This window comes from Aythya fuligula, chromosome Z, assembly GCF_009819795.1.
Source record: "Aythya fuligula isolate bAytFul2 chromosome Z, bAytFul2.pri, whole genome shotgun sequence".
In the NCBI taxonomy this organism is placed as follows: Eukaryota; Metazoa; Chordata; class Aves; order Anseriformes; family Anatidae; genus Aythya; species Aythya fuligula.
In genome coordinates, this window is record NC_045593.1 from 64,521,801 (window position 1) to 64,547,170 (window position 25,370).

Consider the following 25,370-nt stretch of genomic DNA (forward strand, 5'->3'; position numbering starts at 1 on the left):
TATTGCCACTAATTACATGCCAAGACAGCTACATTTAACAGTAAAAAATGCTAGGGATTTAAGTACATGAATGACAGCCTGGGTCAGAGTCCCTTTTTTTTTTTTTTTTTTTTAGCTTTTTCCCTGGAAATTTAAAGAACTCGGATTCAAACTGTTCAGCATTTGAAACTTGGAGATCAAAAGCCCTTTTCTTCAAAGAGTTTCATGTTGTTATTTAAATGGTAATTGGCTCTATCCTCAGTTTGACTGTGAGCAGTTTAACTTTAGTAGGTTTGGGATTTTCAGTTCCAGTCTTCTAATGGAGGAGGTGATTTGGGGGATGACAAAGTTTAATTGCAAATTTGGAAGCCAGTTAGTAGTGGCAAGAGTTGGTAACTTTGGGGAAGACACATGCTATGGGAGCAACGCATGTTCCATAACGAATCATTTTGCTGCTGTAACAATCATTGTCTTCTTCACTCGGGACTTTTAAATCTGGAGTAGTTCTTCATCAACAGATGAATGCTTCTGAATAGTGTGGACTGTGGAGGCATAAACTAAAGGATTTGTTATGTTATTTGCCTGAACACTTTCATTTCAATACTGTACTCTGGAGGAAAAATCTTGGCCACAAAACTCTGATCTCCAGGGAGGCAGTTCTTGCAGAGTAGTAATCTTCAGTGAATACTTTCATCTGTAATCTTCAATGCTTTCTGGTGTAGAAAGTGTTATGGCCCTGTGGTGGTTTTAGAAGACAGAGCCAGCATTTTGCTTTAATTCCCATTCACTCTGTGCTGAATTGGACTTTGATTCCTCTCTCTGGTAAGGTCTATTACCTTTAGCTGTCTGTGCGATGAAGAAACATGAAAGCCGCTGTCCTTGTTATCCAGGAAAGGCTCAGATATTTTCACCACTGAGTGTATTGCTATATCACTATCATTGAAGTAAGCAAACTGATCCTGAAGAACTCTGAAGAGCAAGTTAAGACATGATTTTATTTCCTGTGTTTGGTGACTTGGTTCTCACTCTACTGAAAAACAAAAGAAAGAAAACACAATACCCTCAGATACAATTACCACTGAAACGGCTCAGCAGCATTCAGGATTAAAAGGTCTTCGTGCTAAACATTAAACAAGAAGCTACAGTCCTGGGTGAGAGAAACAAACAGAGAAATGTCACTGTGTTCAAAATCCAACAATTCAGTTTGTGTAAGGGAAGGGAGGCATCTGAGCGATCTTCAGAGTGACCTCCCTGTTGGTGATACAGCATCAACAACTGCACCAAGAACCTCTGTGTTTCCTGATATTGTTAGAGGTAGCTTCCTATTCACACGTTCATCTTCCACCAGTTTCAGACCACCCAACATCACACCTAACCTGCAGCCTTTATTCCCTGCAGTCTCTTTCCTCCCCTCCCCAAACGAATGGAGCATGTGTATTCATGTTTTTGCTTTCTGCTCACGGAGGTATCCAGCTGGGAAAATATAGTGTGTACAATACTCTCTGCCTTCAACTGACATTTCTCATAAATTGCAACAGAAACACTGCTATCAGCAGCTTAATAGCAGGTAGAATACAGCTCTACATATCAAGTCTCAGCAGGATACAGAAACTATGGTTACCAAATTTCCAAAGAGAAAGGGTTGGGAGGGAAAGTTTTTATATAAGAATAACTTGGGGGGGGATGGTGGAAACATTTAAAATAGACTCATTGAAAGCTGGCTTTTTGAAAAAAGGGCTTATAAGGGCTGACTCAGTGGCTTCAGCATTCACTTTTTGCTGAATTGTTATTTTAGAAGACCTCACAAGAGGTTTCTGTTCTAAGCAGTGCAAAAGAAAAGAAGAAGAAAAAAAAAAAGGCTGTGCAACAGTTTTTCTTCTTTGGTCTTTTTAAAAAAAAACCCTCCCCTCTAAACCCATTCCTTGAAAACCTTTTTGAAAAAATATACGTTAGTTAATTGTTGCTGTAGCATTAAGTGTTTACAACAGAAAGTTCAGGCCAGCTACAGTGTATTTTTGTTGGAAATACAGGTTTGGTGGAAATAGATTAGTTAATAGTGTTATATTCCTAACCACAGGATTTAATTAGTTTCCATTTTGCCCAAACTCTATTTATACTCAAATCTTGTCCAACAAAGTCAAAAGACAGCTTAGGTTGGAAAATACATCATAACAGTGAAATGTTCAATGTGAAAATACGTTAATTCAGGGCTTTGTTTGTTTGCTATTTTTTTGTTGTTTTGGTTGGAGGTTGAGGGAAGGAGAATATTGAGACAGCTGAGATCTGAGATAGGTGGTGTATCACAGGTTGCTCTGTTCTTTGTGACCATCACAGAAAGGACAGGAAATACTGACCTTAAATTGTGGCAAGAGAGACTCAAGTCAGACATTAGAGAAGCATTTCTAACAGGAAGGGTAATGAGGCTTTGGAATAGCTTGTCTGGTGGCTTGTGAAACCTGCTGTTAGAGGAAAAAACTGTGAAAACAGTTTTTCTCAGGATAGAGGCTGATGCTGGTCAAGAACCAACTGGGTGGACTAACTGGACTTCTCAGCTCTATAGTTCTGCATTTCCTAGAGCAAGATAGTTTATAGTTGATTTTATTATTATTATTTTATTTTTATTTTTCACACAGGAATTTTCTAGGAAATTAGGACATGGAGTGTCACTTTTATTTTTTAAAATTAGTTGAACAGCATTTAGTGAAACATTTAAAAATGTCAGTAAAAAGGAAATTATGCTGCCTAAACCAGGGCTATATATAAATTATAGCAGTCAGTTATTAATCAAGGGCTCATGAGGACCAAATATGGAACAGAGAACAACTCTCCTTTGGACAGCCTAGTAATGAAGAGACCAACTGTTGAAACTCTACAGCCGAAGGGGGAAAAAAAAAGACTGTGGAGGTGTTCTTGACTGGAAAGTTACCTCTGTGCTTGGCTTAAAATTACGTTCTTCATACCAATACGACGCTTGTAAATATCTCATAATTTCAAAGGACACTTCTCCAGTAACCTTTGCTTTGCTGTAACAATCTTTTAGAGTTGTCTGATGAAGAATGAGGGAACGAAGTGTTACAGACATAATACAGCCTATTGAGATCCAAGAGTACCATTGATTCTGAGTGAGGTGCATAAATAACACTAATCTTCCTTCTGTGAGGGCAGCTGTTGGTTTCAGTTTGGAGAGTAATAAAGATATATTGCTCATGTCCTTCAGTTTTTCAAATTATTTTCAATGGAATATTTTTCCAGCACTAAATATGTGTTAACATGGTTTTGTTTGTTTCTTTTGAGGGTTATTGGCTGTATGTTGATTTTTAGTTGGAGAGGAGAAAAAAATATCTTCAAGGTCTCAAATATATGGCCAGGTATATTTTATTTATGGTGTCCATAATAGAGTTGGCAGCCAGCCATAAAAAGACAGACTTTCACTCAGAGTCTTCCAACTCTTCTCATACGTTCCATTATTTCCTGTCACCTATCAGGACAGTATTTAAGATTTCCTGTTTTTGTGGTGTTTTCCCCATGAATGACTTTATAAGCCAGACAAAGAGACTTCATAGTGAGCTTTACCAAACAACATTCTCTCCTGTTCATTATTCATTTGGGCTCTTTCTAAAGGTCTCCTTTGCACTGTCTTTGAGATTAGAAGACACAGTCATGGGAATTGTCCATTTAAGTGGATTTGTTTGTGGCCTAACCTGTAGACAAACCTGGAAACAAACCTCCTTTTCTGTATCTTAGAAAACCTGAAGAGGCTGTGAAGTCACTAGTCCTTCTTTCATGTCTTTATAAAATACCTGTCTTTTTTTATATCGGTGTATTAAGTACTAACAAAGGATAAGATAATAAGTTTTCTTTCCTTATTTTTTTTTTTCATGAAGTTTTATGAAGTTTAAGGTTCTCTTGAGTTTCTCCATTGGTCAAGAATTTTCTTTTCAGAACAACAGAAACTTACCAAACGGAATAGTAATTCAGTGTATTATTATTTGAGGAAAAGCAGATTGCTTCAAGCTATGATTCTGATATGCCTTCAAGACCTTATTAGAATAAAAAAATAAAATAAAAAAAGAAAAAAAAAGTCTATATTAATAGTCTTCATAAATTATTTGGTAAATCTTGGAGTTCTGGTGGACCAAAATCAGATTTTTGTGTTCTCAGAAATATTTCTCTGGCGCTAAGTAGTTTTATGAAGAGGGGGAAAGACATTTTCAGAGGAAAGAAACATAAATTTAAAAGAGTTTGCAAAACTGAAGGGAAGTTAGAATGGAGCTGCTTGGTAACAGAGAATCAAGAGTTTTTTTCATGGTATCCCTTTCCTTCAGTTTTCAAAATCTTCTCACCCTTCTCACAAATGAAAGGATAAAGGCAGTAGTTTTCTACCAGCCTACCAATCCTGTCAGCTGGGAAGAGACCACAAAAAGCTGAGGTTGTGGGTTTCCTTTGCAGCAGTTTTTCTGTGTCCTCAAGCCTTTTCGCCTTGAAGTCTGATTCAGTTCGCCAAGCAGCCTTACATCTGCCTATCCCTAAGGGATTTCCTCCTAAAAGAGGCTGTTTCTGACTATGTATATAGCGGATCAGCCTCTGCAAAGAAAATGAGGATGTCTCCTAAAAGATGCAAACTGTAATTGGACTGTCTGTCATATGGTGAGGGGAAAAAGGCATTTTGTATATCCTCTACAGATGTTTTTCATGGACATTCATTAAAAATCTAGTTATACTTCTGATTGAATATTTTGGTACATATTTTAGGTGTTTTTGGGTCTTTGGTGAGAAGAATATATCATTTTGTGTTACTAAATCTGCAGTCCTCTATCTCCGTTGTTGATCTTTGTTTCAAAAGCAATTTGTCCCTCTCCTGTGGCTTTTTCATAGGTCATTTTAACATTTCTTTCTCAAAATGACTTTTGGAGAGGCTCTTCAGCCAGAACAGGAAAAATCTTCCCGGAGAAAACAACTGCTCAGTAATGGGCAAAAGTCTTAATTTTGTTAAGTTCCCATAAAGAGGCAGAAGGATCTCCGTGTTCTTGTGTGCCCTCAGCAGTTACCGTAAATAGTTGTCTTTTCTGTCTCTGTCAGAAGAGTGACCGTGAGGAGGAAACCTAGCCTTTGCAATCCATGTAGCTGTCTGATTGAGGCGAACCTGTGAGGAAATGGTGCCACAGCCTCGGCTGCCTTCATGGCAAGGAGGGGGGCTTCTGCTGAAGCAATGCGAAAGGCAGCCAACTGTCATTCCTTTCACACCTTCCCGAAGTGTTACAAACTTCTTGTTGTGACATCTGTTGTTAGTGCATTTGGTTGTCTGCAGTTCAGAGACGTGGCCCATTGCTGGGAGCGGTGGGTGGAGGTATACAGAGGGCTGACCCGGTAGCACTCTGTCAGCGCTGCCATCTTCTGTTCCTGGTTTTGCATGATTCCACTCTGTCCTTCCCTCTAAGCTCCTTTAATCTCTTGGTGAACGTTACACAGAAAGTACTTAAGGAAGGGGGAAGACAGTATTGGTTTTGCTGATTTCTTTGTGGCTTCAGATGGTCATCTCCAGTGTCAAGGACCAAGAGCAATGGAGAAGTCCTTCCACACATTTGTCTCCCACCCCAGTGAGGCCCACAGTCTCCAGTGGTTTAATCTCACCACAAAAAAAATGCACTGGCTAATGGAACCGTGTTCCCATGTTGGGACTGAGAGAGCTAGATTACGTATGTGTTTGGTACATGGTGCTCCTGTCTGACAAAAGGAGAGGTCCACCTGAGGTATGTAGATTTATCCATGTAGTGTAGTGATAGCATCATTTCACTTGCTTCCTTCCTGACAGAAGCCATTAGCTTTGGTGGATTAGCTGCTGTCTGAGCAGAAGTTATTCTGACAAAGATGATTGTGTAAAGAGTGAGCTGTAGTTTTGTATTAGGAGAGAGGTCAGGAAATTAATGCATCAGAGGATTTGAAGAGAGAGAACAAAACATTCCCAGAAGCCTTGCTTTTGTGGCCTGTCAAAAGCGGCTTTCTTCATGTGGTCAGAGAGAAGACAAATGACAATAAAATGTAGTGAAGAGTTGTACTTAATCTGACTAAATATTATACATAAAATCTTTATCGGACTTTTTTATTCCCACTCTTATAGGCACATATTTTCAGACAGTACAATTCTCCCCCCCCCCCCCCTCCCTTTTGATCTTATTCAGGGGTTGCAGGACAAATTAGCTGACATTTTCAGTATCATAAATAGGATTAAGGGTTGTACTAGTTCATTCTGGTGATGTTTACCTAGTTCAGACATGCCATTTCTTTTTGTGTCATTCAGACTGTATAACTAAGCACAATTCACAGTATAGTGGCAATCAAGTTCACAAATATTGTCATCACAAAGATGGGAAATTAAAATGTTCAGTGCCAAATTCTAGAAAGAAATTGAGGTGAGGACTGGAAAGTAGAATTGTACTCCAGGGTCTCTTGATCACTGTAAGGTGCCCTTTCCAGTGAGAGCCTGTGAAACAGTGAAGAGTCTGAGAGAAGGGAAGAATTCTCCTCATTAATTCATGTGACAAGGAAGTGAAACAAACCACACAGCTTGTACAACAAAGTTTTTATTGCTTCATAAATTTTATTGAGATAGAAATTAACCAGTTTCCTCTGTGTTTCAAAGAGAGTCAATTTGTGTTTATTGACACAGGGGAAGCTCATCTGTGTTCAAGAATAGATCTGTTTTCTGTTAGAAAAGGCTGCACTTAAGAGAGATTTTTCATACTATAATGTATTAACATGACATACTACGCTCAAGAATCTGTGGGTTTTGATTTCTTAATTTAACAACAACAGTTTTCTACCTGATTGGTTTCACGATAAGTGTTGAAGTATCAAAAAAGAGGTACAAAATTTTTAAGAAAGCCTCTGTGAAATGCAGTAGACATGCCAAAGCCAAGGAATCTTTTTATTCATTTCCAAAAACTTTTCAGCACTGCATCCACATTAGTGCTGCTGCCATGTTTACTGAAGCATTTAAACACTGTTTTCCTCCTCATTTAAGGAGGAACATTAGCATGGGTGTGCTACGTAGTGGCAAACATATTCAAGAATTTCTTTCATTTAAGCTGTATTATTGAGTAGGAGTTTTACACTGGATTAAAACATACAGAACATATACAGCTTTATTTGGGTTCTTCAGTATAGACAGGTCCTTATTTGAAATGAAAGCTTAGTGAGCTTTGAACATCTGAAAAATAAAAATGTCTAAGCAGAGCCCTGAAACATCACCCATTTTTTTCTCTGTTTTTACAATAATGGTTGTACAAGATGGGATTTGCATCTCTGAGCAATAAGTTAAATACCCCCAAATCTCCTTGAAATCAATTTCTGTTGATCACGCATGCAGATTGAAAACCATGGCTTTTACCCTGCGAATAAAATTTACGTTCCCTAGAAGGCAAAGAAGGCTGTCATTTCATGCTTCCTAACCTTCATTGTCTATTTCCCTTCAGTACACACAAGCCCAGCACGCCTGCGCACACAAATGCACATTCTAGAGGAACAGCTTTCTGCTCTGTCAATTTTGTTTTATAAAAGCCCTGTTTTCTTTATTGCCTTTATCTATTACATCTGTAAAATTTATTTAAGCAATGACAAATTTCTCTTTTGGGCCTAGAGTCTAAAAGAATAACTACTGTCAGGCTATTGGTAAGAGATTTGTTGGATATGACTGTTCATTAAATTGCAAGGAGCTGTGGGTGAGGCTAACTGTCTGAAGCTGCTGTGAGTAGGTGGGTTATGGGCTGTACTTAGTGAATATACATCATCAGAGAGACAAATGTGCTTCAGCAGCCTCTTGTTTTGTTCAACTAAAATGGGTGTTGATTTTGGAAAGCTCAGCAAAATCGCTGTCATTTTTCTAAATCAGATATCATTCATCCTACAGAGCACCCATGAAAAACATAATTTAGATTAAATATAGCAGCATTACTTCTCAGCTTTGTAAGTTGACAAGAATAGCGTTACATTTATTTCCATTTAAAAAAAATCTGGAGCTGAATGCAGTGCCTGTGAGTGATATCTAATTGACAGCACTGTAAACATAAATCCTTTTTTTTTTTTAACCTACACTGCAAGTGCAGTTCTGGGTGCTACAGCACTTACCTTTTAACACTTCTTCGCTAGTTTTTTCTCAGCCACATCTTACTTCCTTGTAGAGACAAGAAATGTGACGTTGCATGCATTGTTACTGTTTTTAAGAAAGGAAATAGGAGAATATTCAGATAGGTAAAACCTTGAGTTACTAATACTGTGACTGATCCACAGTAGTTATATAAATAAATTGAAAGGCTGGCTGTATTTTATTTTTTATTATGCTACTCCAGCACTACTAGTGCTTCTTTGTGCTTCTCTTACTGCTCTATTTTTTCAGGTATCCACCTAGATACCTGTGAAACTTAATCTTCACCAGAATCTGAAAATGCGCTATTTGATGGACTACAAATTACAAGTTCTTCTTATTCTTCGGGGTGTAAATATGCTTTCAGCTGAAATCCAGGGAGGGAGGTGAATCCTTCATTTGAAACAAGCCCTTAGTCTGCACTTGATCTCCTCTGGTTTTGTATGAAAAGCCGTGCTGGACTGAATGACAGCTGAAAGAGCAAGCTGCTGTATCAGGGGATTTAGCAGAAGGAAGCTGCTGTTCTTTCAAACTGAGTATCGTACCAGTTCCCGTCCAATTGTGAAGTCAGTGCATGAACAAATACGTGGATGAACCAGTTTAATTAGAAGTGCCCCTCACTATCTTAATAGCGATATTTTAGTTCAAGAAAGTAACTGAATATTTACATATGTCTATAAAATGCTATTCTGTAATTTAAAATGAGATTAGCCTTTCTAAAGGCTGGATTTTTATTTTATTTTTTTTTTTAATGGCAGAATCATATAAAGCTACAGCTAAGTTTAAAAGAAGAAACAGTCTCTTCCTTCTTCTTATTCAGTATCCAGGGAAATTGAATTCTGGAGTTACTGTATTTGGCTGCTAGTAGTTGATCAAGAGCTCCACTCCTATCAAAACAAGTCCTTTGCAAGCTGATTTATCCTCCCTTTCCTTTTCTTCTTTCCAGTTTTAACTCTGATAAAGAGGAAAAAAGGCATGGAACTCTGCCAGCTGTAAAATCCAGTCATGTTAAGCAATGTTGAAGTTCTTAGACAAAAAAGGGTTTTCTGAACATGTGGTGACGGCACATTATGACAGTGTAAATGGCCTGTTGGTGGTAGTAAGATTTATGCATGCAACTAACGTGATACATAGTTATTTAAAAATAATTGTAATAATTAAGGGTGAATGTTTTCAAAGGCAGTGCAGTATTGTTCTCTGTCATTGTTGCATTTAAATGATCTTTAGACCTCAGCAGAACGCTGTGGAGAAACAATGACACCAAGTCAGTTCTGAAATTGTTTTTTCGTTTTGAGCACAACATGATGCTGATCTTAAAATGCTATAGAATGGGTAAAGAAAAACATAACCCGCTTGTCTGCAGTTAGCTTATTCCACGAGGGATATTTTTAATCAAATCTGTTTTGGTCACTGGTTTTCTAATACACTTGCAATGTTAGGGAACATACCGGTGTTTGTATGACAGCTCTATGAGGCTGAAAGGTTATAGTTCTTGTTGTGCATCTTAGCAGATCTTTTTTTTTACTGTGTTAAGATGATGAGACTATCTGCTTGAATGTTAGTTACACCTTTCTTTCATGCAAATCTGTGTCTAAGTGCTGATGTACAGAATCGTGATGATGATTAGCAATTAGGAATGTGTAACTTTCAGGGAAAGGGCTTCTGGGCCATTGTTGCACAGCTCAGAGTCAATAAACTCTGGGCAGCTCACAATAGCCTTTTTTCTTTCTCATTGAAGCCTTGGACTTGCCCTAACTTCATCAGAGCAGGGAAAAAAAGCATCATGTGAACAATAGGAGCCGTGGAGTTTGACTTGGGCCGAATGTGAGGAGGCAGTAAAAGCTGTCAGGGAGCTTGATGGATTGGCTCTCACGCTGCAGTCCTCAGTGCAAAGCAATAATGTCCCTGCCCCTTGTGAGGGGCTGGATGTGCCACCTGGGGTCACAGCTTATCAGCCTCGGGGGCCAGCGTTTTTTCAGATGAGGCCAAAGTGCAGTCTATAATTCATACAGAAATTTGTGTGTGGATTCTGGAGTAAAGCGAGCTTTATCTTGATATTGTTTGCCTGACCAGCGAAGGAATTAAGTCATGTCTGACATTCCAACCTCTTTTTTTCTTTTAATGACATGGGAAAATAGTTTAATAATACTGAAATATGTGATTCTGTCATCACATTAGCTGTACTTGAATGAGGGAGGACATGCCTGTGATGCTCATTTGAGGGATGTTTCATTGCCAAAAGAAATTTTAGCTGATTATGTTAGGATTCCTAGAACTCTTAAGACTTTATTTACATTTTGTGGAACGTGGGCTTGTACTCTATGTCTGAATGGTTTTGTTTCTAAACCTAAGAAGGTCAAAGGTGGATCAGATCTAGTGCATGAAAAAAGCCAAGTGAGGCTGTACTAGCAGGCATAGTTCACAGCCGGTCAGGGAAAACCAGCCTAGCTCTTAGCAGTAAGGGGAGAAACTGGGACATGTGGCATGAAGGACACTTGAAGGAAATTTGTCCATGCAATGACTGGCAAAATGAGAGAAGCCTAGCAGAAAGTGTACTGATCACTAATGGGAAATCTGCTTGCTGGTAACTTCCCTTGGCATTGCTTCAGTAGTGATGGAACAGCTGGGAGAAGTCAACTGGTTAACCAGACATTTTACTAGTTTACCCACTTGGGAGGTAATTTAAAACAGGGAAAAGAAAATCACAGTGAACTGCTCTGCAGAACTGTGACATCTATTGAAGCTGGTCAGTTGATAAGTAGCTAACTTTTGTTCTGTCCCAGCGAAATGACTACTTCGCTTCAGTAGATGCTAACAAAAGCCCTTTTACGTTTCTTCTGCTCAAGGAGAACGCTATTAGTCATAGTTCATTAGGCTTGTTTACCAAAAAGAACTGGTGTTTTACGTGTGTTACTGAAATACTTGTACATGTTCTGGTCTTCTTCTCCCCTAGTAAAATATAAGAATTTTATAGTAGGAAGCTTAACACTGCCTGCTGTTTTTGAAGGGAATTACAAAAAAAAAAAAAAAAAAGTAGGCCGTGGGAAAGGATCCGTAAAAATTGTAGCACTTAGCCACCTTCATTTTTGAGATCCTTTTTTAAGAGCTTGGCAATGCATAATATTTGTTTTGCAGTTTTGAAATCTAGAAGGTGGAGTTTCAGGCATTGTTGTTTTTTTTTTTTTTTTTTCATCCACTAACTATAGGAACAACAGACCTTAAAATAATGTTACTCCAAACCCTTAAGTGAAGCAAATATGTAAGAATTGTATATGAAGGAGGGCATCAGACTTCAAAAGTGTTTTGTTTTGTTTTTAATCTGTTTTTCCTACACAGAGGAAATGGTGGGCCTCACCATAACGTAGTTAAGTGATTCCTTTTAGGTGCACGGGTGGGAAGGAAGTAGAAGAGAGAGAATTCTCGGTTATATTTGCAGTATTCTAATACATGCCCCGTATTTGAATATACACTGATTTTAGTTGTATAAATTTTACTGTGAAATTTCACAGTAGGGTGTCCCTATATTAAGGTCTTAAAGAAATTTGCCTCCACAAAAATAAAACATGTCTCTGCAAACCCCAGAAACTGAACAAATGAAGAGGTACTTGTCTCCTGCTAGCTGCTGCAAGAAATCTTAAAGGAGTTCTGTGAAATAAATCCCAAATGCCTTTTTTCTTCCCCTTTGTCTTGGGTGTGTCTGCCTCAGGTGTTTACTTACCCTTTTCCTTTACTTATCCTGAGGACAAATCTCCACGCAGTAAGCAATGCTTCACTCAAGCACACATACAGACGAGCATATGTGCGCAGGTAGAATGCAGGTCAGTAGATTTCAGTGTTTTCAGCCAGCAGCTTAAAATTACTATTTTAAATTCCAGTGAGTGGAATAATAGAGAAGTTATCATGTCTAGTAACTGCAGTTGGCCTTTGTAAAGAGTGGCTTGTTAGGAGGCTTTATGATTTACTGAGGCCACAGCTGGCTGCCAGCAGAGCTACAGGAATGTGTTCTCTCTTGGGCCTGGTAGCCGGAGATGAAAAGGATCCAAAGCTGGCACAAAAGCAAATAAATGCTTTGACTTTAAATAAAGCATCATAATTTATAAGAGGCTCTGCTTCTCAATCCCAATGAGGTATATGGATCAGCAGCAGCTCTTTGAGGTTGAGCAGAATTGTCTGCCTGGCTCTACTGCAATTCTGGTATCTGCAGCCTACAGATTTGGAAGCATTTTCATGGTTTGGGCTTGGAATTGTTTCTTTATCCATGCTGTTTCTTTCCCACAAATTCTCTCTCTTCCCTTTCCCATTCCTTAATGTTTCATTAGCTGCTCTACTGTTTGATAAATAATTGTAGCACTGTTTGCACCTGGCAGGTCTTTATCGTGATGTACAGCACTGGAGGACTAATCACCAGAGACACTTGGCACTTTATAGGTGCCTTTTGTCATCTGTAATTTGTTTGGTTTTTACTTGCCAAGTGAATGGTTCCTGCAGAAGCAGAGTTCAGAGCTGGGACACAAACTTCTATTGAGATGTCCTAGTACTCCTGTTAGGAAGGGAAAAAAAAAAAAAAGGGAAGGAAGAAAGAAAGGAAGAAAGAAGGAAAGAAAGAAGGAAAGAAAGAAGGAAAGAAAGAAGGAAAGAAAGAAAGAAAGAAAAAGCGTAAGCTCTTTAAGGCTTCCTTTGTGTGTGTGTTGAAATAGATGCACACACATGCATTGATGCATGCACACATAAATATATACCAGCTTCCCTATTTCTGCAGCTGCTTCTCAACAGTCTGTCTGCTGATGAAAACAGTATTTCTGTGGTCTAGAGTCAGAGATGAAGAATAGGAAGAAGGCAGATAATTATTAAAGGAACTCCTGAATGTTTGTCAGGGTGAGAAGAAATGTTTTTCTCTTTTTGGTCTTACTTCTCATATTTAAACAATAACGATTTGCCCTACACTTCACTCTGGTTTTGCTTTGCTATTTACTTGCTTTTAAGGGTGAAAGAGTTTTGGGAGAGGAATAACTAGCTGAAGAGATCCTGTAATTAATATAAACTGCAGGAAGCAAGTGTGACAGATGAGTTGAAAAGCCCTGTGTTCTGTTGCTTATCTCAAGTGACATATGGTCCTAGCATTACAAGTAGAAGCAGTGGATTGCATGTGTTTTTTTTTCCTTTTTTCACTCTACGAGAAGGCAGGAGAATGTCTGTGTGTTCCACAGTACCACAACGTAGGAGCTGAAATAACAGTCCTTGAGAAGGGAGCGGGAAATTCACAGGATTACAGAATAGCATTTCTTTCTTCTAAAATTGACTGTGTGACATCTTTTAGTGTCAGGGTATGTGAATCACAGTTATGATTACTGAAGTAAAAGAGAAGAAGAATCTGCTAGAAACAAAATACTTTATTTCTGAAACAGATTTGGTTTTCCTCAGAACACACAGATGTTAAAGGATTTTCAACTTAGATTTTTAGTATCAACTGAAATAGTGTAAGACTGCAGTTTTATTCTCAAGCGTCACTGGAACAGTGAGGTGGTTCAGTTACATTGGCCAAAGAAAAGGTAAGGTTTGTATAAAAACAAATCCTTAGTTGTACTCTGGAGGTCAGAAACCCATGGTTAGTTTATAATAACATTAATTGCACTTTTTCCTGTAAACACATATGTGGTCTGACATTCAAGAGGTGTAACAGCAATTTATCCACAAGTTTTTCTAGTCCTGCCAAAATCTAATCACTTTCATATAAATTTGACAGGAGAAAATTATGTTGGTTTCTGTGGCTTCATAGTTTTCAAAGTCACCACTCGAGGTAGCTTGTATTTTAGTAGAACTATTCAGTTGTGGATAAACCTACAAGCCATGTGAGACCCAATCTGATGTACTTTCTGTGAGGGTATTACACAGTTTTCATTGCATCTTCTGTTGCTCTGTTAATGAGTATAGCCTTGTATTTCATTAGGACCATTTGGTTTTCTTTCAGCTGTCCATTTGTATTTAGGTATTGCTTGTTGGCTATTTGTTAAGCAGGATGTCTTTAGAAGAAACATACACTGAAAAAAATGGAATGCCATAATTATTGTTATTACTGATAATGAATCTTATTGATTAGATGTTGCCAGTCTTAGAGAGACAACCTATCTTTAGCATTTTGGTCATTGCTTTGTCTGGAGGCGTTACCATTTCAGGTCACCCCTAGCAAGAAGTCTTCTAACGTGCTATTTTCTTTTATCATAAAGCTGAAAAACAATAACGTTACTAGGGAGGCACTAAAAAGGAAAGAAAGCAGAGCTTCTTGTAGCTGACCAGTCAACTGAATATTGACCAACTGTCTTCACGAGAAAGAAATTGATGGCAGTGAATAAGCTAGAGTCTAGTTTTCCAAGAAGCAAAATGATTTTCCCAAATCAATACAGCTCATCAGACTTCAGAACAAAGGCTGCAGGGGATGTGACAGTGATGGAAGTGGCTGTGTGTTCTTCTGCGTATTAAGCACTTGGGCTTGTGAGGGAACAGGCCCTTACTCGGTTATTTCAATGCTTATTCTTCTATACGGTCTGGGATAAACCTTCTTATTAATAACATTTTATTAGGTAGCATGCAAAGGTTGTCTCCTTGCTGGCCTGACTCCATGGCTTCAAGAGGTACTCACCCTGTAATTGATGCTTATTTTCTGAATACAAATGACAGTCATGCAAGTCCAGGGAATATATTTTTTGCCTGTATCTCATTAAAGGTATAACACAGTTTTTAAATCTAAGGTGGTGGTTGCAACTTTAAATACATTGTACTGATGACTTCATACTAAAGAGGGAAGGAAAAGGCATGCTGTTGAATAAAGTGTGTGTCAAATTTAGGTTGACATTACTCAGAACTTACTGGAAGTCACATGGATGTGAGCTGAGTTTGTTATGCTGTTGAAGAGTCTGCTGTAATTTATGTGGCCAGAATAACACCAGCCTACTTTAGCCACCAGCAGGGCAACACGATCTAAAATAGCAGTTTTTAGCCTTTCAGCCCTTTTAACCTTTAAGCTTACTATGCTTTCATAAAGTACTAAATTAACACCACAGCTAAGTGTCTCAGAGGTTTATGACTGCACCAACAGTAATTCATTATGCATCTTTTCCTTAATGCTATCCAATCTTCTCAGCTTCATTGCTACACAGTATTTGTTCAGATAAAGTCCAATGTCCAGGATGACTAATTGCAGATCTGTGCTCCAGATGGTTTGATTACAGGATGTGGTTAAAGTGACTTTTCAAACATCCAGCAGTAGAGCAATTTAAAAAAAAAAAAAAAAAAAAAAAAAGTCTTGCATTTCTAGGCCACCTGACAGTCATTACATTCTCAGACTTCCTGATGTTGATGCCTGTTACATGTGCACCTGCTGTAGATGCAGTTAAGTTCTTGTGCCATGCTAGACAGTGTGATTAAAGTAGTAAATAAACTGTATGTCTACAAGATCAGCATTCAACGTAGAAGACTTGACTTTATACATAGTGTTTACTGTTAATTTTAGATTACTTTCTTGATGGAAGCAATCAGGAAAATATAAGCCATTTGCATTGCAAGTCTAATATAAACATTGTTCTGTGTTTTTCATGCCTGAATGAATTGCAGGTGTATATGTGGATCAGGAATTTATGACGATGTGGTGGATATTGTGAGGCAAATGAGTTATGCTGCTCTTACTAAACAAATAGTAATAAAAAAGCTTGAGATAATCCTAAGGTTGTAGATTTTCATCCGCCTGCTTTTTGCACTTGAAATACTTCAGTTGGTGTTAGAACAGTGATGTCAAACAGATATTTGTGGGATTAAAAAGTTCGTTGTGCCAGATGCAGAATAGAATGTGTTTAATCCTTGGTGGTGGTGTGCTCACTGTTGATGGATATATATTGTGGTTTGGCTACCCTATGCATGTCTGTATTATTTGTACTTATTAAAGCTGGGACAAAAGTCAAATGGAATTTGGTTTGCAAGCAAATTTGTGGATTCACTGATAATAAAGATAGAAGGAACTGATTTTGTTATAATGTTATGTCAAATGATGATGTAATGCCTTGTCAATATTGAGAGCTGCATCTCAACTTTGAAGACATAGTATATAACAGGAATATTGCTGCAGGAATGTCATACTACACTTTAAAAAAATAGTCTTATGATGACTGCAAAGCACTGTATACTTTGGCAGGTCTTCCTTTGCCATCAGCAAAATCATCTAAAATAAATAAATAGCATAGTATAGGCAGTAGGCAGAACTGTTAACTGATTGGGAATTTAGGGCAAGTTTTCCTTTAGGTTTAAGCAGTAGTTTTTGGTAACTGAAAAAAAAAAGTAAAGAAAAAAAAAAAACAAACACCAACAAACAAATGATTCCTAGTTTTGGAAGATCTTCTGGATAATCTTCAGTAAATCAGTTACAGAAGTGTTCAGTAAAGACCTTGTGCAGTTTTCACCAGAATTTAGAAGATAATTTTGGGTCAGATTCTCTACTAAGAATAGAGGGAACAGCTCCTTTTAAAAAAGTGAAGACATACCCATTCACCCTTTCAGATAACTGATCTTTGAGTTGTCTAGGAAAATAACCAGCTTGAACTAAAACAGAATTTTTTAGCAGTTGCTGTGGTCTGAAAACAAAAGTAGCCTATGCTGTAAACGTTAAATCAGGCTTTCCAGTCTGATTAATTAATGTCTACTTACACTGGACTTTGAATGTGTTTGTTTTCTAAAGCCATTATTTTCAAAAAATTGTGCCCTGCATTTAAGATAATAACAGGGTAATTTGATTCCTAGCCATGTAATCTCATTTTTAGAACTTTGACTACGAAGCATAAAAATTCTTGGTTTATGTTAATTGCAGAAAATGAAGTTACAAAACCTTTTTTCTTTAGGTGAAAGAACATCTACTACAGTGTACATGTATCTTAAGAGATTTGGGTAGATCTTTACAAGCTTAGCACAGCTGCTAGAAATGCCATATCAAGGTAGTTAACATGCACACCATCCTGGCTTGGTGCTAAATATCTCTTGTACTAACTATTTTTCTATGTTAAGACGGTGCACCTGCATTTGTTAGATCAAAAAAAAATAGCCATGTTCTTTTACATTTAAACAGCAGAGTAATAATATTGGTTTCTTTGTTTCCAAATTTTTATGATATAATTAATAGTAAATAGCCAATGACATTTTAGTGCTGCTTTTTGCTGTTCAGTCATTGAAAATAAGGAAATGTAGGGAAAGGAAAGATGTATCACATTCACAAAATGCTTCAAAAGTGCTTCTTCCTTTCTGAAAGTAATTTTAATCACTTTTGTGACATGTGACCTTTCATTCCTTAATAAAATCTGAGTAGAAATTGTCACATGCTTATGTAAAATTGTTTCTTGGTCCTCTAGGCACGTGTTAGTTTTTCCCAGCTAGAATTGGCTTACTTTTTGCCTGGAGTCCAGCTACCTGAGTTATGATTATGAATATGATGAGTGAAGAAAAAAAACTCATAATGATACATCCAACATGGAAAAAAAATAAAATACATAAAGCCTTTTTATTGCTAACAGGCTACAGAGATTCCCCTTGATTTAAGGGAGGGACATCCATTGACAGCAGTGGGCACTAGGTAACATTCTGTGTGACTGTCACCTTACATTAAGGATTGTGTATGATCCTATCTTGGCTAATAATGGATTTTGGCAGAAAAGGTACTGACTGGTAGGGGAATTGAATTGTAAAGCTTCTAAGTAACATGACCCCATTTCCCTGTATTAGATTGCATTTGGCAATCCCTGAGCATTATCAGTCAACCAGTTACTGTGCCCACTCCTTGATGATAAAGAGTAGCATTGGTAGTAACTTTTGAAATTTTCAGAAGATGATTTCTTATTCTTGGCTACTTTAATTTAGCATATTTCACACTGAGGACTGTGGAGAATACAGCTAATTTCAGGAATACTGCAAGTGAATAGTTGAGTAGTTTGTGCATGGAATGATAAATGAATTAAATCAAGAAATTTACATTCCTGTTTTGGGATAAGTTTCTCTCTATTAAATCCAAATCTTGTTAATTGTGCTCTGGTAATTGTTCAAGCTGAGTTGATGACATTACTTGTTAGAAGAAACATTTGTATATTATGTATGTATATTCACAATTGTTTGACTCTACCTCACAAAAACTGGACTAGACCTTTTGACCAGGTTTCCTTAATTAGAGTCTTAGCCCAAATACCCTTAGTTAACACTGCATTACAAACGTGTATTTTCTTCTTCCATTCTTCAGTAGTGTTTATTTTAAGTAGTTAAAGCCTTCAGGGCTTTTTTTTCTTTTTTTTTTTTTTTTTTTCCCCTCAAGTGAAAATACATTGCTGTATTCAGGTATTATGAAACCTGTGGGATTTTCAGACTGCCCTCACATTTTCAGTCTTGTTCAGACAATGCTAAGGAAATGAGTGTTAAAAGATTGTTTCAGTCTAATGTACAGTGTAATGTACTGGGGAGTTTCTCACTACAGGGGCTACTTACATGTATGACTTGGTGCAGCCCCAGAGAGGTTTGATCCTGCATGTGATACACTGCTTACCTCATGAGATAGAGCAGTACGTGCAGAGCTCACACATGCTCAGATGAGAGAATGGCCAGCGTGCCTATGAATTCCTGCTCTGTATGCTCAGATGCATTATTTGGAGGTGAACAAAAGACTGCTGTGGTACAATTTGTCTGCTGCCTCTGAGACCTGGAAGGAAGTGCCAGCAGAGGCTCTTGTTTTGTGCTGGAGTTCTGTGCTAGGACAAGAATTTTGGATCAAAGAAACCTGTAACAGTACACCCTGACTGGTGCAGCAAGAATAATACCTTCTCTTTGGTCATGCCTCTAGCATACAGAGTAGACTACTTACCTGCCTCATATCCGTTTTCATTTCCCAGTGCTTTAGTCTAATAAGCCTGCCAGTTGCACATTGCCTTAGGGGTCAGTTCTACCTCCCACGTTACTTCTATTCTTTTGACCCATTTCTGTGATAATTTTAGAAGATTAAATGAGCTACTTTCACTGCCTGTTCTGTAGAATCTTACCTGTGGTTGAGTAATGTGCTGTTCATTAGGGAAGGGAAATGTATTCTGTACCATGGTTACTCTAACACGGCGTGGGGATCAATCTTCCCTCCTATTTACATACTGGGACCTTCACTAAGACTAACAAAATTAATGAGATGCTAAATGCAACTGACTGTAAGGGAGGAACTTACTTATGTTTGCTTTGAAATATTGACTTTCTTACACTTGAAGGTCATTTGAATGTCTTCTAAGAATTACTGAGATGCTTATTGATTTCAGGGTTTTATTGTTACGCCTGCTCCACGTCTTATTTTTTTGCCCTCTGTTCTAATAACAGGTAATAAACTATGTGTTTTCTAATGGGTAACAGCTCTTTCATAAATTCATTTACAAATACAGCACGCATACAGAGAGAAGCAAGAATTCAGATACTGAGGGAGGTGGATACTCGTTAGAGGTATACCTTTATTTTGTTTGAAGTGCCCATTGCATTTTAACAACAGGAGGCAGGGGAGCTAGCTGGGGAAAAAGGAAAGCGTGCTGAGGGAGTGGGGCATGGGGGTACTACCAGATGGGGCGCTGAGGGTGCCCTTTTGGGAGATGTGTTGCCCCAAAGTAGTGCTCCATGTGCAGGCCTTCCCTCATGGCACGTGCCTGGGTCTGCTGGCACAGCACCAGGCCAGGGAATGAGGCCAGGCTGCAGCGCTCTGCATTGGGACCGGGCACTGCTGGCAGCCTCCCTACCGGTGTGGTTCCTAACTGTGCAGAATTAGGAATCACACCGGTAAGACCAAGCAGGCAGGCTCAGGACACCTGGCACGGGGCCATTCTTATATCTGCAATGGAAAAGCTAGAGCCAGAATATGGGCAGCACAAAGGGAAAATGAGTCACGGTGCTGCAAGTCAGCCTCGGTGTCTCTTACAGGTCCAAAAGGCTGCACCGTGCCAGTCGGCTGGGTAAAATAGTGCCTGCTGCTCCATTTCAGTGTTACCTTCTGATAAGAATAGATAGCTGTTACCTGGTGCTTGTCAGTGGTGGTGGCCAGTGGAGTAAGGCGGTCGTTGTGTTGGCTGCTCTGTACACAGGGCCATAAATTATCTGTGCGAGCAAGGGTTTGAGGGGAGCCTGAAAATGTTTAAATGACATCCATCTCCACCAAAATTCAAAGTCAGTTTTAGGTGGGTAGGTGTATTTGCGTTTAAAAGAAGCCATAAGTGGAGAAGCAATTAAGTGACAGTACATTTTTTAAAAGGAGTCCTCTTTCTACGTATCTGTGTAGTGGTTTCTCTTAGCCATACTACATGATTGAGATTTCATGTCTAGTCCCATGCTTTGCACAGAATAAAGGGAAGGCAAATAATAAACACCTCTGTCTGATGAACAAAACTTATAATGCATCTGTATGTGTGTTTGTGTGTTTGGATATATGCAATTTCAAATAAATAGAAGCGTCATTATCATATTGTTCAAAGCAGACCAGATTCTTCTCAGTCACCTACTGATTTAAACACTGTAACTGGTGCTCAGTTTATGCTGGCTGGCTGCCAAACGAAAGCAATTATGTGCAATAATAGCAAAATTAAGAGGTGAGTGTTGCCGTTTTACAACAGGACATGGCAAAAACCATTTCCTTCTGTCAGCTGTATCTTGATTGAACACACAGATAGGCGCGCACACACACACACGTATGCACACACATTTACACACACATTCTTGTTCTTTATCGTTTGCTTTCTTTCCTGTGGGTTTTAACTTGAGGTCACTGAAACCAGAAAAGAGGAAGAGTATAGACCACAGTGTTTGAAAGCAAATGAGAATAAAGCTCTTGCTTTGTGGGAAAGAAAAAACGTGGAAAAAAAAAAAGAAGAACAAAACGAAAAACCCCCTCTCAGTTATTGTTCTGACTGTGATAATACTTTGTTTTTCTCCCACTGGCAGGTGTCCTGGTGGTAAACGTTACATGGAGGAACAAGACTTATGTGGGAACACTGCTGGACTGCACGAAGCATGACTGGGCCCCTCCCAGGTAGGCAATCATTCTGAGTCTGTTTTTTCTCTGCTGTGTTTTCACCCTCGGTCTCTGCCCAGAGACTATGTGGACATTAATAAAAAACAAATGGATATAATTGAAAACATACAGCCATGAAATGGGTAATTCTCTTTTCCACGCTGAAAAGTGGGGACATGCGGGTGGGCATTTTTATTTCCTTTTGTTTTGTGTTTTTGAGCGTGAGGGGAAATACATGGGATTCAGACAAAGAGGGGATCAATTTAAAAATACATTTCTGCAGATTTCGAAAAGCTTTCTCTTCAACTAATTAATTGGTCTTGTTTTTACCATTTTTGTCTTTTTTTTTATCACATTCCCTCTGAGACTGTTACATTCTCATTTGAAAGGACATCCTTCCTTTAATGCAAATAAAGGTTTTGTTATGGGAAATGGTGTTGTTTTGGTATCTGTTCAGTTCACAGCTCCTGCTGATGACATCTGCTCTTGTTTATATATAGGTTCTGTGAATCTCCAACAAGTGACCTGGAAATGCGAGGAGGACGGGGCAGGGGAAAGAGGGCAAGGTCTGCTGCAGCTGCAGCTGTACCTGGAAATGATACGAGTTTTACCGAGTCTAGAGGACTTCAGAATAAGAATCGAGGTGGTGCTAATGGGAAGGGAAGGAGGGGCAGCCTTAACTCAAGTGGGCGCAGGACACCCCCAAACTGCGCTGTGGATGAAGTCAAAGCCAGCCCCTCATCCACAAACAAGAGAAAAAGTAAGCCTCCAATGGAGCTAGACTTGAACTCCAGTTCGGAGGACAATAAGTGTGGAAAACGTGTTCGTACTAACTCTAGAAGCACTCCCACCACCCCACAGGGGAAACCAGAGACTACTTTTTTGGACCAAGGCTGCTCTTCTCCAGTGCTGATTGACTGTCCTCACCCCAACTGCAACAAAAAGTACAAGCACATTAATGGACTACGATACCACCAGGCTCATGCACATTTAGACCCAGAAAACAAACTGGAGTTTGAGCCTGACAGTGAAGACAAAATTTCAGACTGTGAAGAAGCTTTGAGTAATGTGGCACTTGAATGCAGTGAGCCAAGCACAAATTTGCCAGGCTTTGATCCGCTAAAAGCACCGACATCTCCTTCCTCTATCACTACCCCAGGGACCCCCAAGGGAAAAAGGGAACTGACCAGCAATGGCCCCAGTTCAGTTATCGGTTCCAAAACTGGCAAGAATTCTGGCAAAAAGAAAGGTCTGAACAGTGAATTGAACAGCCTTCCAGTAATTTCTAATATGGCAGCCACACTGGATAATTGCTCTGTAGCAGATGGCAATTTGCAAACTGAAATGCCAAAACTGGAGGCTGAAGGGCTAATAGATAAGAAGAGTATGGGTGATAAAGGCAAGAAAGCTAATAATTGCAAAGTGGATAAAAACCTTTCCAAACTGAAAACAGCCAGGCCCATTGCCCCAGCGCCAGCACCGACTCCTCCCCAGTTAATAGCTATACCTACTACAGCCTTTACAACCAGCACTACAGGGACAATACCGGGACTGCCCTCTCTAACAACTACTGTTGTTCAGGCTACACCAAAGAGCCCTCCGCTAAAACCTATTCAACCAAAGCCCACAATTATGGGAGAGCCAAGCACTGTAAACCCAGCTCTCACATCACTCAAAGACAAAAAGAAAAAGGAGAAGCGAAAGCTAAAGGACAAAGAAAGCAAAGAGACTGGAAGCCCTAAGATGGATTCTAAGCTGGGAAAGCTAGAGGATTCAAAAGGGACTGGGAAAGATTTATCTGGACATTTTTTAAAGGACCATCTCAACAAGAATGAAGTGTTAGCTAATGGACTTTCCGAGTCTCAAGAGAGCAGGATGGCGAGTATTAAGGCTGAAGCTGATAAGGTTTACACGTTCACAGACAATGCTCCCAGCCCTTCTATAGGGAGTGCCTCCAGGATGGAATGCAGCACTTTGGTGAATGGACAATCTTCGATGGCGCCACTGCATGTGTTGACACAAAATGGTGCAGATAGCGCTGCCGCTAAAACCAACAGCCCTGCTTACTCGGATATCTCTGATGCGGCTGATGACGGTGGCTCCGACAGCCGGTCAGAGGGCATGAGGTCAAAGGCCAGCTCTCCTTCGGATATTATTTCTAATAAGGACAGTGTTGTAAAAGGACATTCTTCAACCACAGCACAATCGGCTCAAGCGAAAGAGTCCCATTCTCCCTATTACCATGGCTACGATCCTTATTATTCTCCAAGTTACATGCACTCTGGACAGGTCAGCACCCCAGCAGCTGGGAACAGCAGCACCCCACAGGGACTGAAGATCAAAAAGGAGGCTGAGGAAGAGGCTGAAAAGAAAGAGAAGGCAGAACTGTCAGATCCCAAGAAAAGTGAAAGCAGTTCCTCTAATTTGCAGCCACAACATCAGTCAGTAATAACACAAAGACACCCTGCACTTGCTCAGTCACTTTATTATGGACAGTATGCCTATGGGCTCTATATGGACCAAAAGTCCTTAATGGCCTCTAATCCTGCTTACAGACAGCAGTATGAAAAATACTATGAGGACCAGCGACTAGCAGAACAGAAAATGGCACAAACTGGGAGGGACTGTGAAAGGAAGAATGAACCCCCCTTGAAGGAAATTGGAAAGGACGATAACAAGCAGAAAAATATCCCATCTGCTACTATTTCAAAGGCCCCTTCAACTCCAGAGTCAAGCAAAAATAACACTAAAATAGGGTCTTCAGTCCCTAACAAAGCTGAGGAGACGAGCAAATCACAGATCCTTTCCAATCACCAGCAGCAGCTTCAGTCTGACAGTTTCAAAGCCAAGCAAATGGAAAACCATCAGCTCATAAAGGAGGCTGTGGAGATGAAATCTGTTATGGACTCCATGAAGCAAACAGGAGTGGATCCAACCACGAGATTTAAACAGGTGAGATCACAGGAAATGGAACAAGAGTGTCTTGGTTTATCCTTAAATCATGGGAGATTTTGTATCTGATTCTGCTATGTTCTTCTACCTTTGCAGTCAAACAAGCTTTGCCATCCTTTTTTTCTTGCTGGTTAGTAATGTAGTCTGTGAATAGACCAACAGACATTTCAGTTGAGCTGTTTGAAAAGAAAAAAAAAATCTAGCAAGGTGGTGACAGAACCCAGGCTTAAGACCTGAATAGACTATTTTAAATTACATGCATGAATAAAATAGAATTAGATTTCTCTTTTAGATGTAAATTGTAAGCAATTTGCTTAGTTCAGAAATGAGAAATTTCAAGCAACATAAGCAGCTTTCATTGTGAGAAGACTTAAAGTAGATTCAAAACATGGTTTGAAGTGTTTCTTTTTTTTTTTTGTTAAATGACAGTTGGCATTTACAAAAGATGGGTGAGCTGGTTCTTTGAAGAGTTGGCTTGAAGCTCAGCTCTTTATCTTAACCCAAGGTGACCTTTTTGAAACAGTTAAGTTCCCCTTCTGTCCTCAACCAACCTCCAGCCCCTACAGACCTACACAATGGATGAAATCATCTCTCCATTGAAGTCAGTGATAGTTTTGCCATTGACTTCAGTGGAACCAGAATTTCATCCAGTGGCTCATGCTGACCTTCCTAGATGTCAGATTTCCTTCATTCCAGGCAACGTTACTGCCTCTGTGCTCTGAACTGGAGCCTCGATGCTTAATGCTTTCATGTTCTGGTGTACAGTACATCCCAGACTTCACCCTAACAGTTTGCCTTTGAAGATGCAGTGGGGTCAGGTGAATGGGAGTTAGGGAGCTCTAAAGGAAGTGGGATGGTACAGGCCTGGGTAGGAGAAGATTTCTGCTGATTCAAATGGTTTTTTGAACCAGACAGTCCACGCGTCAAGTTCTTATGTTTCCGTTGCATGTGCCATGAGTGTGTATCTGTTGGAGACAGTGTTTGCAATTAGCTCTTGCATATCTTGCATTAAAAAAACAAACAAACACACAACAAAGTCTTCCTGTTATTGTTCAATACCAATTTGATGTAGTCTGGTAAAGAACTCATCTGTTTAATTCTGTAACATGTTTATAAACTGCTCTGTGTAATGTATTAAGCAAAAATGTATTTGTGATATCCTGTATGTGTTCCCTAAACCTTGTGGTCTTGATCCTGTAAATACTTAACGTGTAGTTTTACAAACATAAAGTAAGACTGTCAGATGAGGAAGTC

General features: G+C 39.2%; 1 protein-coding gene across 5 annotated transcripts in view; it reads left to right on the forward strand.

The window, feature by feature from the left end:
- ZNF608 (zinc finger protein 608) overlaps window positions 1-25,370 on the forward strand; it is an 81,127-nt gene that overhangs the window by 50,195 nt on the left and 5,562 nt on the right. For all 5 annotated transcript variants that reach the window (XM_032206197.1, XM_032206196.1, XM_032206195.1 and 2 more), the window contains exons 4-5: window positions 21,095-21,182; window positions 21,665-24,116. In XM_032206197.1, coding sequence (XP_032062088.1) covers window positions 21,095-21,182; window positions 21,665-24,116 — 2,540 coding nt within the window. The remainder of the gene's footprint in view (window positions 1-21,094; window positions 21,183-21,664; window positions 24,117-25,370) is intronic.